Source organism: Oryx dammah, unplaced genomic scaffold (assembly GCF_014754425.2).
Source record: "Oryx dammah isolate SB20612 unplaced genomic scaffold, SCBI_Odam_1.1 HiC_scaffold_12, whole genome shotgun sequence".
NCBI classification, from domain to species: Eukaryota; Metazoa; Chordata; class Mammalia; order Artiodactyla; family Bovidae; genus Oryx; species Oryx dammah.
In genome coordinates, this window is record NW_024070196.1 from 42,991,902 (window position 1) to 43,008,566 (window position 16,665).

Below are 16,665 nucleotides of genomic sequence, written 5' to 3' on the forward strand. Positions count from 1 at the left end.
ACCCAAAAAAAATCCACAAAGAAGCCATGAACAGTGAAATAATACTTCCTATTATTTTAGAATGTGCCCGTGGGTTTTTGTATTCTGAAGGCCACGACTAAGCCAGTCACAGATTCTCCTGCTTCCCAGCAAGTGTGACTCCCAGCAATCGCAAATTAAATTTCTCATTAATATATAAATGGAAAGAAAAATCTGCTCCCACAAGGAAAACTCTCCTGTATAATGCATTCCAAGGCCAAGCATAGAAGATCCCCTGTGTCACCACTGTTACGGCTGATCTATACCTCTGCTGAGGTCCACTAACAGCGATGTCCAAGGGCAAATTGGGAGTCTTTCTAACACTCCACATGTCACCTGTGTTCAGAGGAGCCCCCCTTATTGCCCATTACCTTCATGTCTATTTCAGTGCCATGTATCTGCTGAGCTACTGTCTTGATGATTCCAATGACAATATCCTGCAGCCCTTCTCTCTCTGAGTAGTAGTGCAGGATGAGTCCTTTGCCCTTCTCCGCATCAGTGCACCGGAAGGAAGGTGCCCGCATGCCTGGGTAGATGGTAGCAAGGTGGTCATGCAGAGCATCAAGGTTCTGCAGGAAAGAGGAAACGGTGATGAGTAAATCCTGCTTCTGAGCGGCAGTCACTCTCAGGAGAGCAGGCTGAGAGAGCAGACAGACTCAGAGCTGAGTCTGGGTGGAGATGGACGGGTCACATGAATGCTCCCAGGGCACCCTTCCCTGGATGCATCCTGACAAGGCCAGAACCCAGAGAGCCTGAAACTAAGGTAATGCAATTAAGAAAAGCATCTGTGTGAATGAATGAAGAAGATGGGGTACATATGTACAATGGAATACTACTCAGCCTTTGTAGCAACATGGATGGACATAGAGATAGTCACACTAACTGAAGTAAGGTAGACAGAAAAACAAATATATGATTTCACTTAAATGTGGAATCCAATCTATGTCACAAACTAACTTGCCTACAAAACAAAAAAAGACATAGAGACATAGAGAACAGATTTGTGGCTAACAAGGGGGAAGTGAGTGGCAGAGAGATGAATGGGGAATTTGGGATTAGCAGATGCAAATTATTATATACAGAATGGATAACCAACAAAGTGCTACTATATAATAGCATAGAGAACTATATTCAATATCCTGTGATAAACCATAATGAAAAAGAATATATATATATGTATAACAGAATCACTTTGCTGTACAGCAGAAATTAACACATTGTGAATCAACTATACTTCAATAAAGTAGATTGTAAAAAAAAGAAAAACATCTTGATTGTTACAGTAGAAATATTTTAAGGAAGGGTAAACAAAGAAGGGGGATAAAAGGATGCCTGAAGCAGGAAAAAGAAACACAGTTATAAGCTAAAGCAAAGATATGCATATTTACAGGAGTTTGAACAGCTGTATATTTATGTTATGATAAATAGTATGGAATTCCCAAAGTGATCACATATTACCATTTGTTTCTCTAACAATACTAAACCTTAACTATTAATTCAAAAAACTATATCAGAATTATAAGCATGAAAATGTTAGTATATTCTTTTGTGAAATAATATTTTAGTAATTAAAATCACTTTGGAAATTAAATCAGTCTAATTTCTTCAGAGTTTCCAATCAAGGTACAGCCTCACAGCGAACCTGTGAAACTGAACCTTTCAGAACTGAAGTCTTGGAAAACTAATACATTTGCAAATAAATATTTTCTGTTCTTATAGCTTTGTGATTAATTCAGAACACACAAATTCCCACTATCTAGTATCACCCTCTAATATTAAAAAAAACAGATTTGCTTAAACATCACCAGAAGAAATGATGCAAACTGTACTTCTGACTTGGCTTTTCAGCACATTCGTAACTTCTTTGTGTGTGTGTGTATGTGCTACACGTATATAGTAGACACACACACAGCACAGCAGTACTGGGAGTCACGGGGCAGGTGGCTTTAGAATCAAGCAGACTTGGATTTAAATCATGCCACTGTCATCTCAGTAGTCATGTTCAGATGTGAGTGTTGAACCATGAAGAAGGCCAAGTGCCGAAGAATTGATGCCTTTGAACTTTGGTACTGGAGAAGACTCTTGAGATTCCCTTGGACTGCAAGGAGATCAAACCAGTCAATCCTAAAGGAAATCAACCCTGAGCATTCACTGGAAGGACTGATGCTGAAGCTGAAGCTCCAATACTTCAGCCACCTGATGCGAAGAGCTGACTCACTGGAAAAGACCCCAATGCTGGGAAAGATTGAGGGCAGGGAGAGAAGGAGGCAACAGAGGATGAGATGGTTGGATGGTATCATCCAATCAATGGAGATGAGTTTGAGCAAACTCTGGGAGATAGTGAAGGACAGGGAAGCCTGGTGTGCTGCGGTCCATGGAGTTGCAGAGTCGAACGCGACTGAGCGACTGAACAAGTGTCATCTAGTGATAATGTGGCCAATTTACCACTTGATTTCCTCTGATAAAAGAGAAAGAACTAAAATGATGTAGATAAAACATTAGCACGCTCAGGTGTAGTAGGCAAAATAATGTTGGCCCAAAGATTTCCAGACCTAGTCTCTCTGAATATGTTACCTCATGTGGCAAAGGGGGGTTGGGAAGTTGGGAAGATTATCCTGGATTACCAGGGTGGACCGAGCCTAATCCCATGAGTGACTGAATCTTAGATGCCAAGAACGTCTCCTGGTTATAAGGAGGTATGAAAGCTGAGAAGGAAGCAGGATTTGAGATGCAGGACACCCTGTGCAGGGCCTTGGCGGGTGGCACTCTGGGGCCGTACTCAGCACCCCGTAACAGCCAGTAAGAAAACTGGTCCACGGGTCTATGTGTGGTTACATGGACCTGAATTCTGCCAACACCAGAATAAGCAAGGAAACGCCACCCCCCCCCCAGTCCTGCTGGTATCTACATTACAATCCAGGGAGACCCCTTTTAGACTCCCAACCTAGGAAACTATAGGATAATAAATGTGTTCTTTTAAGCACTTAGGCATGTGGTAATTTGTTACTGTAACAATAAAAAAGCTAATTCACTGATCAAATAGTAATCCGTCAACAACTGGTGGTTATTGCTAAAAAGAATGGTAAAAGCCAATGATCTCAGAATACCAAAGGCCTCAGGAGCACATCTGATACCAACAGCCTCCTCTCACCTCTGCAAGGGACCAATTCAGAGGGGAATATAGGGACAGGATTCTGTGCTGGGGTCTTTCTGACAGAAGGCAGCAAGCTGGACCTGTCTTCAGAGTTATTTCCCCTGAGTTACAGCTTGAAAATGATTTTTCAATAAGAAATAAAATGTCAAATTTTCAGATTTTCTCTTAAAAAGACAGAACAATTTTAAAATGAAAAGGCATTTAAAACTAGGATTAAATACCAGAAATAAAGATAAAGAACATGTTTGGGAAAAATAATATCATTTCATATATATTTCACATATAAGTATTACTCAGTAGGCAGAGATTTCAAACTCATATTTAAATGGTTTGTAAATTTCATACTAGAGTTGATTTCAGTAAGAAATGTGTTACTTAAGTGCAATCTTGCAATAAAATTTGTTATGGTGTTCTTGGGGCATCCCAGGTGGCACTAATGGTAAAGAACCCATCTGCCAATGCAGGAGACATAAGAGATTCAGGTTTGATCCCTGGGTGGGGAAGATCCCCTGGGGGAGGGTATGGCAACCCACTGCAGTATTCTTGCCTGGAGAATCCCATGGACAGAGGAGCCTGATGGGCTACAGTCCATAGGTCACAAAGAGTCAGACACAACTGCAGCGGTTTAGCATGCATGGTGTTCTCGGGGGAAAAAAAGGAGCACATCTGAAAAGGAGGTGCTGGAGATGGGCTAAAACTGAAGGACGGTTTGCCTTCTGAACATTTCAAAGGGGCCAGTTTAGGGAAACAGGATCCAGTAAGACATCAGAAAGGAGGTGGAGCGAGTATGGTACCAGGTGACTCCATCAGGGCACTGCAGCCTGGCCCCCGCCACATGCTCATCCCATCTGCTCACTGTATGTGCGCTGTATGTGCACACATGTCCACTGTATAAAGCATGTGTGTGCATGTCTCGCAGGGTGTGCGGTGCAGGTGGGGGCAGGGTACAGAGCTAGATCAGATCCGCACAACGCAGTCCCTGACTGTAAGCAGTTCGTGGTTTAAATCACCCAACAATGTTCAGAGTGGCTTTGGGTGCATGAAAGGGAGCAACACCTCAGAGTGAAGCCAGGGTCCAAAGACGCAGAGCACAGGTGAGAGCTGAGGCCTCAGAGACTGGCATTCTGACTCGGATGAACATCTTGTCTCCTCAACTGGTGACCCTGGTTTCTTTTTGAAATGCATTCAGGCTTAGTGCTAAGATCTTGTTTTCTTCCCTCAATTTACACCTCTTCTAATTAAGCCAGGCCAATTCTTAACTCAAATATCAAGTGGCCCTGACTCCGCCAGAGGCTGCTGTTGCCACGAGAAAGGAACTCCATGTGGCAGGCATTGAGGATGGTCAGTTTACAGAAGCCTCAAGTCACTTTCAGAGAAGGCAATGGCAACCCACTCCAGTACTCTTGCCTGGAAAATCCCATGGACGGAGGAGCCTGGTAGGCTGCAGTCCACGGGGTCGCTGAGTCAGACACAACTGAGCGACTTCACTTTCACTTTCATGCATTGGAGAAGGAAATGGCAACCCACTCCAGTGTTCCTGCTTGGAGAATTCCAGGGACGGCAGAGCCTGGTGGGCTGCCGTCTGTCTATGGGGTCGTGCAGAGTCGGACACGACTGAAGGGACTTAGCAGCAGCAGCAGCAGCAGCAAGTCACTTTACTTGGTAAGTAACACAGCGGGTTTTCCTATGACGAGTTCTTCCCCTGGGAATCCTTTCCTGGGAAGGGAAGATGTAAGGCCTGCTCTTCATAACCCTGCCAGACCCCTCACACCCCTCTGCTGATGCTGCAAAAATCTGGTGAGAAAGGAAATCACCAGAAGGGTTTTATACATATCTCTGTTTCCCACAAAGTCAAAATTCAGCTTGTTGCTGCTAAATTAAACTGTTGCTCTTGTTTCTTAAGAAATTTCCTAATGTAGTCAGGCTCAGGTACTGGATTGTGGCTCATTTTACAGAAAAAAAATTTCAAATGAGTCAAACACTAACTTGAAATATACATTTTAATTCTTTTCTACTTTTTCTTCTATGAAATATTCAAATACAGTGTACCTTAGGTCAATATGCCCATACCACTTTCACACTTATCTATTTTCATCTTCAGTCATATTACATGTGCACATTTCTATGTGCAGCTAAGCAGACGGCAGGAGGTGGTAACCATGGTACCATTTACTTTCTCTGCATCACTGATGCTAAAGAAAGTGAGAGATGGGCCAGAACAGCCCAGAACTCAGGTCAGGAGTCACACAGGGACTGGCACTGCTCCCTAAATGTGGAGCCATTTTAATTTAAATAATTTAATTACCTAAAGCCTTTTTAATTTAACATTTACTTTAAATAAAGTTATTGATGGCACTGAGGTATTAATAACAAAACATTACTTAAATGTATCAATTCAAAGCAAGTGGGAAACCAAAACGCAGGAAGTCAAATGTTAATCTTTTAAGTCTTTGCGGTAACCAATTCTCCAGAGACTGACTGTTTTGTTGAATTTGCTGTTAATTAAATGGACAACTAAAGTGCTTTCTTGGAGCATAAAAGATTTAACACCACTTAATGTAATATTGATTTTCTTTAGATAGTATCTAACCATAAAAATACTCTTGGGATTTCTTTAGTTACAGCTTCCCTTACGGGGTTTTAATCTCTCAAAATTAAAGCTATTACCACTGCCTGTCTATTATGAAAAATAGAATTCATGATTAAAAATAAATTATTTCCAACTGAGTACATTAGTATTGCCAAAAATGTGCTTTCTTCACGGACTCCAACTGTCTGCAGCAACCTCAAAAGTCACAGAAAAGACACTCAAAACAGCCAAGAGAAAACCTTGTCTGTCTACATTTTACAATACCATCCATACAAAGCTAATTATTCATCCACATGGTTGTAGCAATATATTCTGAAGAACAAGAGTTCATACTGAAACTGGTATTAATTTCTAAATATAACCATGGAGGTGGGTATACAAAGAAAAGAGCTGAATGGTAACACATGTATTTCAGCACAAGTAGATTCCCAGGAAACAGTAAAGCCAACCTCAAATATGCTTTCACATCATTCTTCTTAGCTTTATGACACTAGAAAACAGGAAGAGAATAAGAGGAGTTTTGTTCATCTATTTTGCCTCAATATATTAAAAGACTGGTCTGAGGTTTTCATTTCATTTCTCTTAATGTTCTGATATAATTTTACCATTTTTTCTACATGCAAGATGAAAGAACTGTTTCTCAGGAATTCTGCTACTCTAAGTCTCCTAGGTTTGTCATTTATAGAAGAAAAACCAATGCTAGCATCCTAGGAAACAAGTTCTACATTTAGTACACACCACAGATTTAGGACACAAAAGAGAATTACAAGTCCTTTGAGAAATACTCCAAAGATTCATATTTTTAAAGATTTTGGAATGTTTCAAAATAAATGCAAATGTTCTCTTTCTAATATGGTAAACATAAGCATTATATATAGATATATGTACAGAGGCAAGTTGCTTAGAATTAAATACCTCATTCCCCTGCTTCCAGGGTATCTAATTAAAAATTCCTAAATGATGCACATAAATAGGTGTAGTAAGGCCCTGCCTTAGACGTTTTGAGAAAGAGATTTTTCAGTCTTCAGAAACCCTTAGGACTTCCCTGGTGGTCCAGGGGTTAAGAATTCGCCTGCTAATGCAGGAGAGAGGGTTCATTCAATGCCTGGTCCAGGAAGATTCCACTTGCAACTAAGCCCGTGAGCCACAACTACAGAAACCCACGAGCCCTAGAGAGACTGTGCTGTGCGACAAGAGAAGCCCCTGCAATGAGAAGCCCACCACAGCAACAAAAGAGTAGCCCCTGCTTGCCACAACTAAAGAAAGCCGTCGCAGTAACAGCCAAAGATAAAAATAAACAAGTAAATAATTTTTTTAAAGAATCCTTATTCTAAGGAGTCTCCTTAGTGATGGTTAGGCTCAGCCTAGCACTTAGGCTTCCAGGCTTTATCTGCTGTGGCCCCAGGTTGAATCCCTGGTCAGGAAACTGAGATCCACAAGCCAAGCAGCACAGCCCCTCCCCAGATTAATTAATTTTTGAAAATGAATCTTTATTCTAGTGGATGGAGAGAAGGGAGCCATTTGTGTTATTTGAGAGCGTTACTGAAGTTTAATATCAGGAAAAAGCCTTAAAAATCAATCATTGCAAATCTCTCTCCGCTTAAGGAAAGCAATGAGGCACACTATCTCCTTTCTTTTGATTCCTCACACTTCTGAAAAGCAAGCCCAACAACAGTATTTACTTGTGAGAGTCACGTAATTTGAAAACCATTTTTCAAGTTTTTAAGAAAGATATCATGTCAGCATTTTAATGTGAAAACCTGAAACAAGCAGGACCTAGGTAAAGCAGAAACGCATCCCCACTGACGGGAAACACCAAGGTCAGGGTGTGAGCGGGATGAGGTCAGAACGCGTCAGACTCAATATTTAATGACACTTCCATCTTTTCTACTTCAAGCAACTCCTTGAGAAGCAGCTTTCCAACTGAAAAGATACAGAGACTCTTTTCTAAAATAAATAATGTAAAGGTGGCGCTAGTGGTAAAGAACTCGCCTGCCAGTACCAGAGATCTAAGAGTCACAGGTTTGATCCCTGGGTCAGGAAGATCCCCTGGAGGAGGGCAAGGCAACCCACTCCAGTATTCATGCCGGGAAAATTCCATGGCACATGGTGGGCTACACAGTCCATGGGTTCACAAGGTCTGACATGACTGAATCAACTTAGCACAAGGATTTATTTAAAAAGAAATTATACTTGAGTCACTAAAATTATTTAAATGGTATTTTTAAAACTACCTATTATTACTATCTCAAGAGAAATTTTAATTAAAGAAAAAAATGCAGATAGTCATAAAATTACCTGTGTAAACTATTTCACTTACTATGCTGCTTTTAAATTCATGTTAAAAAAATTTCGTTTATATTCATTTGACTATATTTTGCAAAACTGTGAAAATATATACATTATTCAAAGAAAAATTCTTAAAATTCTAAAATATTATCTTTCTTTAAAAATTCTAACATCAAATTTTAAAATTTCAGGTGCCAACTAAGGAATGTCACTTGCCACTGTGTTCTATAAGAATTTAGTCCCTGAGTCCTTGTAGCCGCTGACCTTCAACACCCCCCAGAAAGAAGTCAGGATGAGGAGGAAGAATGAGGGGAACTGCTAGAACAGGCCCTCAGATATTTTCAGGAGAAAATTTTCATGAACCTGGCTTCTTGCATCTTCCACACTTAGAGAAGCACTAAAAACATTAACTATGATACCTGCTCTTTGTGACCAGCAGCAGCTTTGTAGGGAGATGTGTGATTGACTGCATGCCCCCTCTCTGCCAGCATCACACACACACTGACCTCCACCCTCCCGTCTTTGGGATAGTTTCTCAGAGGCTCCTGAAATACTGTCTCCCCAGCCATAGTCCTCAGTAAGACACTGATTAAACTCAACTCTTGGCTCTCACATTCTGCATGTTCTTCAAGTAGATACAGATTACAGAAATTGGCATTTGGATGTTGAGAAAAGTTCCTTTTGAAATTCAAAAGTTAAAAATAAAATGAATGGTGCATTTTTTTCTAAAAAATATTATAAATAATTTAGGGAAGTATTAGAATTTCACAGCTGTTCAGGAAAAAACCTCAGCTTTCCCAAAATAACACTTTGCACAAACATTTAAGAATTTTAGATGGGCCATCAATCCCAGATTGCTCCTAGCAGGCTGGCCAAATTACAGTGTTGTCTGTTAGAAGCCAAAACCTGGAGCCAACACAGATTTAAGGAAATCCCATTACAGGCTGAACACAGGCCCTGGCAGAAGACTCTGATATATATGAATTGGAAGAGTGAGTGAAACAGCCTCAAACCCACAGTAAAAGTGGAAGAAGCTGAGGTTTCCAGCTAATGATTGAAGAGTACTGGCTTGTTTTTCTACTGAGATTCCTATGCTATTTAAGCAGGTTCATAATTTAAATCCTAACTGGCCTCTAAGATTATATATGACTCCTTTATTTTTCAGTAGTCAACCTGACAGCCTTCCACACTCATCTAGCTTCATTTTATGTCTGTAAAATACTGGGGAGGTAAAGAATATCTTACATGAAAATAACATAACGCCACTGAAAGTGGATCAGTAGCCCAGCTGTGAACTGACTTGGATCACAGTCCCAGAGACCATATACAATCTTATCTTTTCAAACTCAGATTAATCAAAGCTCAGCTTCTCTGTTAATATGTGTACATATGGACACATACCTACTAACACAGACACAAAAAATAAAGGGGGAAATAGCACAGAAAATACTGTTCCAATTATCCACATATCAAAGCACCTCAGACTTATTTGCTTAACACAATGATATTATTCTCATGTTTTTATGGGTTATCTGGACTCAGTGGGAAGTTCTCAGAGTGGAGTGACATGGAAGTTTGCCATGGAGTCACCATAATGCTCCACCAGGCTGATTCCCAAGATGGGTCACCCAGACACCCGAGGGCTCAGCCAGCAGCACCACTGCTGTGGTTGAAGCATCTCATTTCATGGTGGGTACCTCCAGGGAACATCCCAAGAGCAAGTGCTTCAAGATACGGAAATTTCAAGAGTTCTTATGAACTAGCCTAGGAAGTATTAAGAATGTTCCTTCTGCTCTACTCTTCTGATAAAAAAATCACTAAAGTCACCCCAGATCCAAGGGATGGGAGCTCTACCTTGTCATAGGGGACATGGGCAAGCTCTAACTTTTCATGGGGGAGAAGTACAATCATATTGCAGCAATTCTGGGAAAAGACAACCTGAAATAATGCAATAGGATATTAAAAGCCAAGGTGAGCATGGATTAGGGTGGAATACCATCAGATTGGACATTCCTTACCAGCATTTTATTGAACTTTCAAATCTGATATATTCTCTGCACTATTTTAATCAATACACTAGAAGTTTCACATAGAAATTTACTACAGAAGCAGCATGAAACCACATTTTATTCCTAATTCAAGAATAAGAAAGTGGCAAAATAGAGAAAAAAATTCTTGTGAAATACAGTCTAACCTTTAAGACAAGAAATCCAGAAAAAAATCTATAAAATCCAAAAACCTAAATCAAAATGTCTTTCTACTTTTATCTTTTTATAATAAATCATATTTCTGGTTACTAAATCAGGAAAAGGATAATAATTAATTGCAAGGATTATCTATTTTTATCAACAGTCCACAAACTGATGGTTTCACAGAACATTTAGGAAAAATCAATTCCAAATTGTGTAATGTATAGAGAAGAGTAATTTTCTAAAAAGCTTCCTATAAAAATGTTTCTTATATTTTATTACTTTACCTACTTAGAATTTTTAGCTATTTTTTGTGACAGTCTTGAGGTAGATTAAAAATAGGCATGATGTAAAAATTCTTAAATTGACTTTGAAAACACAAGGGAGACTGGGTAAACAGAACCAGGAATTTTATATTGGCAGCAAAACCTTTCAAAGGAGAATCGTCCATTATTTAAGCTGTTTAAATCGTCAAATTGTTTAAATACCCGAATCAAAGGAAACGACAAAAGCTACACGAGAAACAAATATTTTTCTGGAACTGAACTACAGATACTATCTACACAGCATATACTTGATTATAAAATCTTTATAAAGGAACAGTGTTATTAACCAGATAAAATAGCCTATTAATGGCCAAATAAAAAAAATATATACAAATAACTCAGAATTAACTAATTCTATCATTCAAAGATTCTTCATTGATCACCTATTATATACTATGCCTGGTACTCAGAAAACATAAAAATTATTTCAAGAAAAGCAGAAAATATGTATTTTAATACAGTAGTTCTTAATAATGTATCCAACTGAGAGGCTGGGAGAGACATCCCCAAGGAAGGCCCCCTAGAAGGATGCAGGTGAACAGAGGTGCCCAGCCCAAGGCATGGGCAGTGGTCTCCCATGTTAGAATTTCAGTAGCTATATTATTGTTACCTGAGAGCATCAGATGGAAATGTCAGGGTAAACATTTTGAAAATTTCAATAGATATAAGTAATGTCAGTTGCATATTAATTAATAAAATTAGTAATTTGCCACATCCATATGAAAAGGAAATTGGTCTAGAGTATGTCTAGTCTTCCATATTTCAATCTATAATCAATCTCTTAGTAAAGTTATATAGCCTCACTCAAAACGAATATTTTTTACCCTTAATAGAATTAATCTTGAGCTATTGGGGTATTTGCTTCCTATTTTTGTATAAATAGCAACTATTCATTTTTAAAATATGTTTTTTTCATTCCCAGATATTATCTGTGATGATACTATCATTAAGGGACTACACACAACCCCCAGCCTCATGGGATTTACATTCCAGTCCCACACAGGAAATGATCTACAGTGAGAACTCCCGTGGGTAGGGAGATACACACACTGTGAAAACATGAGAAATGTCAGTTCCCTGACTCCAAGTGGAACCTTCCCGGAAGAAGCAATCTGACCAGCAGGATGAAGAAGATCAATCTAGGTGAAAAGGAGCAGGAAGACTGTCCAGACAAAGGGAAGAGCAGGTGCAAAAGCTCAGAAGGTGGAGAAAGCTAGTTAGAAAAAAATATGGTCTGAAAGAAATTCTGTTTGGCTGGGCTGCAGGAGAGGAAGAGAGACAGACGGGGGTGTAAGTAGTTTCAATTATTTTAATTGCTTTTTACATTTCCAAGGAGCAACTGGGAATCACTGAAGGGTTTAAGCAAGTAAATGATGGAATGAGATATATTTGCTTTTAAGAAAAATCACTAGTTACAGAATGGCGAGGAGATAGAGGAGTCATGCAGAGAAATGAGGAAACCTATGTATTCTGTAGAGAATGGTGGACTATTCCACGGAAGCCTAGGGGAAATGAAGACAAGTGGTAGGATTCTGAAAAATTCAGTTTTTAGGAAACAGACTCTAAGGATTTAATGATTAGTTAAAATCAAGTGGCGAAAGACACAAAAAAATCTTTTAAATATCTTTAAAATAAGGCTTAGTTTATCCGACTCTTTTACAAAGGATTGCTGTCTACCATAAAGAATGTCTTATTATTTTATGTAATGAAAAGTGTCGATTTTTATATGTGAGCTAGAACCTTAAAAAACTTTATGAAAATCAGTTGCTTTACTTCATAGGCACTTTTTTAAAAAGTCCATTTAATTTATTCGAAAATAGCCTACTCATACCATAAATATCTACTTTTCAGGAAAGCAATATGTTAATACAACCAGTTTGCCATCAAGATATTCAATTTCAAAACCAGAAAGAAATTCAAACAAAAACAATATTAATGAAAACTTTATAGTATTCTAACTTTCCAGTTTCCTCACTGTTCATACTTGCACCAAAAAAATAATAATTATAATAAAATTGGGTGCAATTTTAAAACTGCCTGTTGACTTTGATGAAAACGGACTTAGAACTATTGTCCAGTGAAAATAAAAGGCTTTAGAAGCCATTAAAGCAAGTCACAAACACCAGTCATGTATGTTAAATTTTCTAGTAGGCACATTTTAAAAAGGGAAACGAACCAGGTGAAATTAATGTTTACGATACATTTTTATATAATTCAGTATTCCCAAAATGTTATCATTTTACCATGTTATCAAATATTAAATGCACCCGAGCTATTTGCATTCTCTTTGAAGCCCAGTGTGCATTTTACCCTAGAGGCAAGCCTGCAGGCAGAACAGCTCTAGAACCAGGAGAAACCACCAGGAGTCGCCAGTCCTCAACTGAGCCACTGTACACTTAGCAGACAATCACAATGAGTAAAGGTAAAAGTAAACTATTTGTATGGTTGTGTTGTCAACACAGATGTGACCACTGAGAGAGAAAGATAAAATTAAGAGAAACTGGAACTTAGTTGAGAAAGTGACCAGGAGTCAACAGAAATATTAAAAATGGGAATGTATTCTAACCCCCCAAATCTCAAAATATTTTTTTCCAGTGAAGTCCAATTTATGTTTTTTTTTGTTTGTTTGTTTGTTTTTACTTTACAATATTGTATTGGTTTTCCCATATATCAACATGAATCCGCCACGGGTGTATAGGGGTTCCCAATCCTGAACCCCTCTCCCACCTCCCTCCCCATATCTCAAACTTTAATCCATGTAAAATAATTCATTTAAATACAGCCTGTTAAAGGTTAACTTAAGTATCTCCTGGCAGCAACTTCATTTGGAAGTGGCAGCTTTTTTGTACACTAGTAGTTTGGTAAATCCATGGCAGAGACTGGAAACCGGTTTCCATCTTGATTTAATGCTGTTTTAAGTTTATAAGAAAAATGTCACTATGTAAACAACAGACATTTTGATTAAACACTCAAGTTCTTATTTTGGCTGTTAAATCAATAACGCAGCTGGACTGAAAGTCGTTTACATTCCCTCCAAGCTGGGCTCCAGTTCAGCTGGTCTTGCACTGACATCATTTTCCAGCAAGATCTGGCTGCTCTCAGAGGCCAGTTTAGAAATACCCTTTACAAACAACCACATAATGTTCAATGTTAGCACATTTTAAGATGAGAGTCTCAAAAATGCCCGTGCTTAAAATAGGACAGTTGATCCCCAAATAGTCTCCCACCTGATCTGTCATTCACTAGTAAAAAGAAAAAAATTAAGTAGTTTAACAAGAAAACAAAAGCCTTTGGTGATATTATTTATCTTGACTTCACCTGAGACTGACTCTGGAAGAGTTCCTATTTTCCTCTCCAGAGTAGATTAACTAATATGTAACTCAGAGCAATGATTCTCAAACGTGTTTTGGTGGCAGGCTCTTTCCCTGAAACAATGAGCTTCAGGTAGAACTTTACAGATACTGATGAATTATTTAATTACTTAAAGTCAGAATGACTTAGAAATAGAAAACAAGCCCAGGTTATATACATTAAAGCACAGTTACTAGCACAAAAACTTATTTTTTAAAAAGCAGTTGAATGGATCACAACACGTTGAGTCTTTCAGAGACCACTAGCTTAGAACTTGAATGTTTAGCGTCAGAACCAAAAAAATTAAAGAAAAAATATGAAGGAAAAATGCTAAAATGTACTCAGGACCATCTAACAATTATTATTATTTTACGTGAATTAGGGAAAACGCCCCTATGATTTCATTTCAGTAGCTAGACACTCATCCAGCCAACTGAACAAAGAGATTCTAGAGGCCACATGGGAGAATAAGAAAATCAGAACTTTGGGACCAGGACCTCAAACTGCTCACCTGCAGAAATTCTCTGACGTTAGATCCCAGGACGCGCAGGATTGTATCATAACCAGACTCTTGACAGAAGACGAAGAACATCTTCCCAAACATTTGGAGGATTTCTCCAGCATTGAGATCTGGTTAATAGATTTGACAGGCACCAACAGAAACAAAATGTATTAGAGGTAGAAAGTCATTAGAGGCAGGAATAAAGATAAGTGCATGACAAAAGTGTTAAATATCCTCAATTTCTTTGCACAGTGAACAGATCGTAGGAAAAATATCTGGCCAGGAAAATACAATGAAATCTGAGAAGAGAGCATTTGACATGTTAACAGTTTAAGTCTGTACTTAAAAACAAAGCAACCAGTTTCTCAGGTTCTGTGACAAAATTTTGAGCTTTTTCAAACTTATATGTAAGGTATAACTTACTTTTTCTGAAAAATAAGAAAAAGATCTTTAAAATCATCAAGAATGCACATGAAGATGAAAAGCGAAAGTGAAAGTGTTAGTTGCTCAGTTGTATCTTTTTGTGACCCCGTGGACTATAGCCTGCCAGGCTCCTCTGTCCATGGACTTCTCTAGGCAAGAATACTGGAGTGTGAAGCCATTCTCTTCTCCAGCGTATCTTCCCAACCTAGGGACTGAACCCAAGTCTTCCACACTGGCAGGCAAATTCTTTACCATCTGAGCCACCAAGCAGATATTTGGGTGCAAAATCATTTTTCTTTATAAAAATATGCACATTTAATAACCAGGTTACAAATAATATATAGCCTAAGATCCTGCCTTTTTCTTAACATTCAATTACTGTTATTCCCTAAAATTAAAATTTTTCTTAATATCAATTTTTTATCTGTCTTATTTAACACAGATATGCAACAATTCATTTCACCAATGCCCACTTGCTCAAAATGCAGGCTTTTCCAACTTTTGATAATATAAGTAACTCTGAAATGAAAATACACACACACCTTAATGCAAATAATTCTAATTATTTCTTTATGAAAAATTTCTAAATATTTCTAAAATTTGAACATTTTTAAACAGACTTTGACTGATGATGCAAAATTATTCTCCAAAAGTTTACTTTCCCATCAGATTTTAAATGTGTATGATTTCCCCTTTAACTCTACCCTTGACTACACTAGATTTTTAATTTTTTAATTGCCAAATTTATGTAAAAAATTATTTCATATTTGTGTCAATTTTGATTACTAGTGATGCTGGATATTTTTCTTCTTATTATTAACAATTTACCATACTTTTATGGTAATTCTTGTATTTTACAAAAGGCAGCCTTTTCTCTTCTAGCTATTTTGACAAAGCCAAAAAGCATCCATCTAGTCTATGCAAACTGTAGCTTCGCTATAAATTAAGTACTGCAATGATAAGAGATACTACTTTGAGAACAACTTTTTTCCAATGAAGCATTTTTTTTGACTTTGCCTTCTTTGCATGAGTTTTGTCTCATGTAAATCTCAGTTTCTTGTTTCTTTTACCATTACCTAACAAAACTTGTGATTACAGAAGAGACCTGGAGATAAGATTTTCTACATAATACATTTTTGGAATTACTGTGATGTTGACACTGCAACATGAAGTTAATATTACATCATTAACTTATTACATTAAGTATCAACAATTTTTTGCTTCCTCAACGCACGGCTTTTTGTGGGGAGGGGCAGAGAGCTCCTCTATTCTCTAAAGAGTTTGTAAAAAGAATAACACAACTTAGTGTAGCCTGAGCCTAATACTATATGTGACTGTCCTCCCATCAGGGTTGTACAGTGCCCAACCTGTGCAACTATACAATGCGACCTTGGACCATGCATGGCCTTGGACATCAATGTGCAGCTTAGCCAAAGAAAGAAAGTCACGTTCAACTTACTGAGGACCTTGCTTGCAGCAGCAACCAAATCATACGTTTTAGAATCATCATAAATTATTCGGACAAGAAACTGTCCTTCTTCATCTAATTGTGCCTCTTTTCTAGAAAACAAAAACAAGGCAGACAGGGTGAAAAGTTGAAAGGAAAGAACAGATACTACACCTACAATGATCATATAAAAATGATTTTTTACTTGAAAGAGAATTCACTTTTGGCAAATTTAAATCAATTTCATGTACCTATCAAAAAAAAATCTTATTTCACATCTCCCTCTCCAAATTAAAAATAATATATTTAAGTAATTTTAACAAGGATAACATTTGTATAGTACTCTAATGCCCAAAACTATACCCGATAATGAATA

At 38.0% G+C, this 16,665-nt stretch overlaps 1 protein-coding gene across 2 annotated transcripts in view; it reads right to left on the minus strand.

Annotated features, from left to right (window-relative positions):
* GUCY1B1 (guanylate cyclase 1 soluble subunit beta 1) overlaps window positions 1–16,665 on the minus strand; it is a 52,868-nt gene that overhangs the window by 18,195 nt on the left and 18,008 nt on the right. For both annotated transcript variants that reach the window (XM_040251506.1, XM_040251507.1), the window contains 3 exons: window positions 16,302–16,402; window positions 14,429–14,547; window positions 390–587 (listed from right to left, as the gene is read on the minus strand). In XM_040251506.1, the coding sequence (XP_040107440.1) occupies window positions 390–587; window positions 14,429–14,547; window positions 16,302–16,402 (418 nt within the window). The remainder of the gene's footprint in view (window positions 1–389; window positions 588–14,428; window positions 14,548–16,301; window positions 16,403–16,665) is intronic.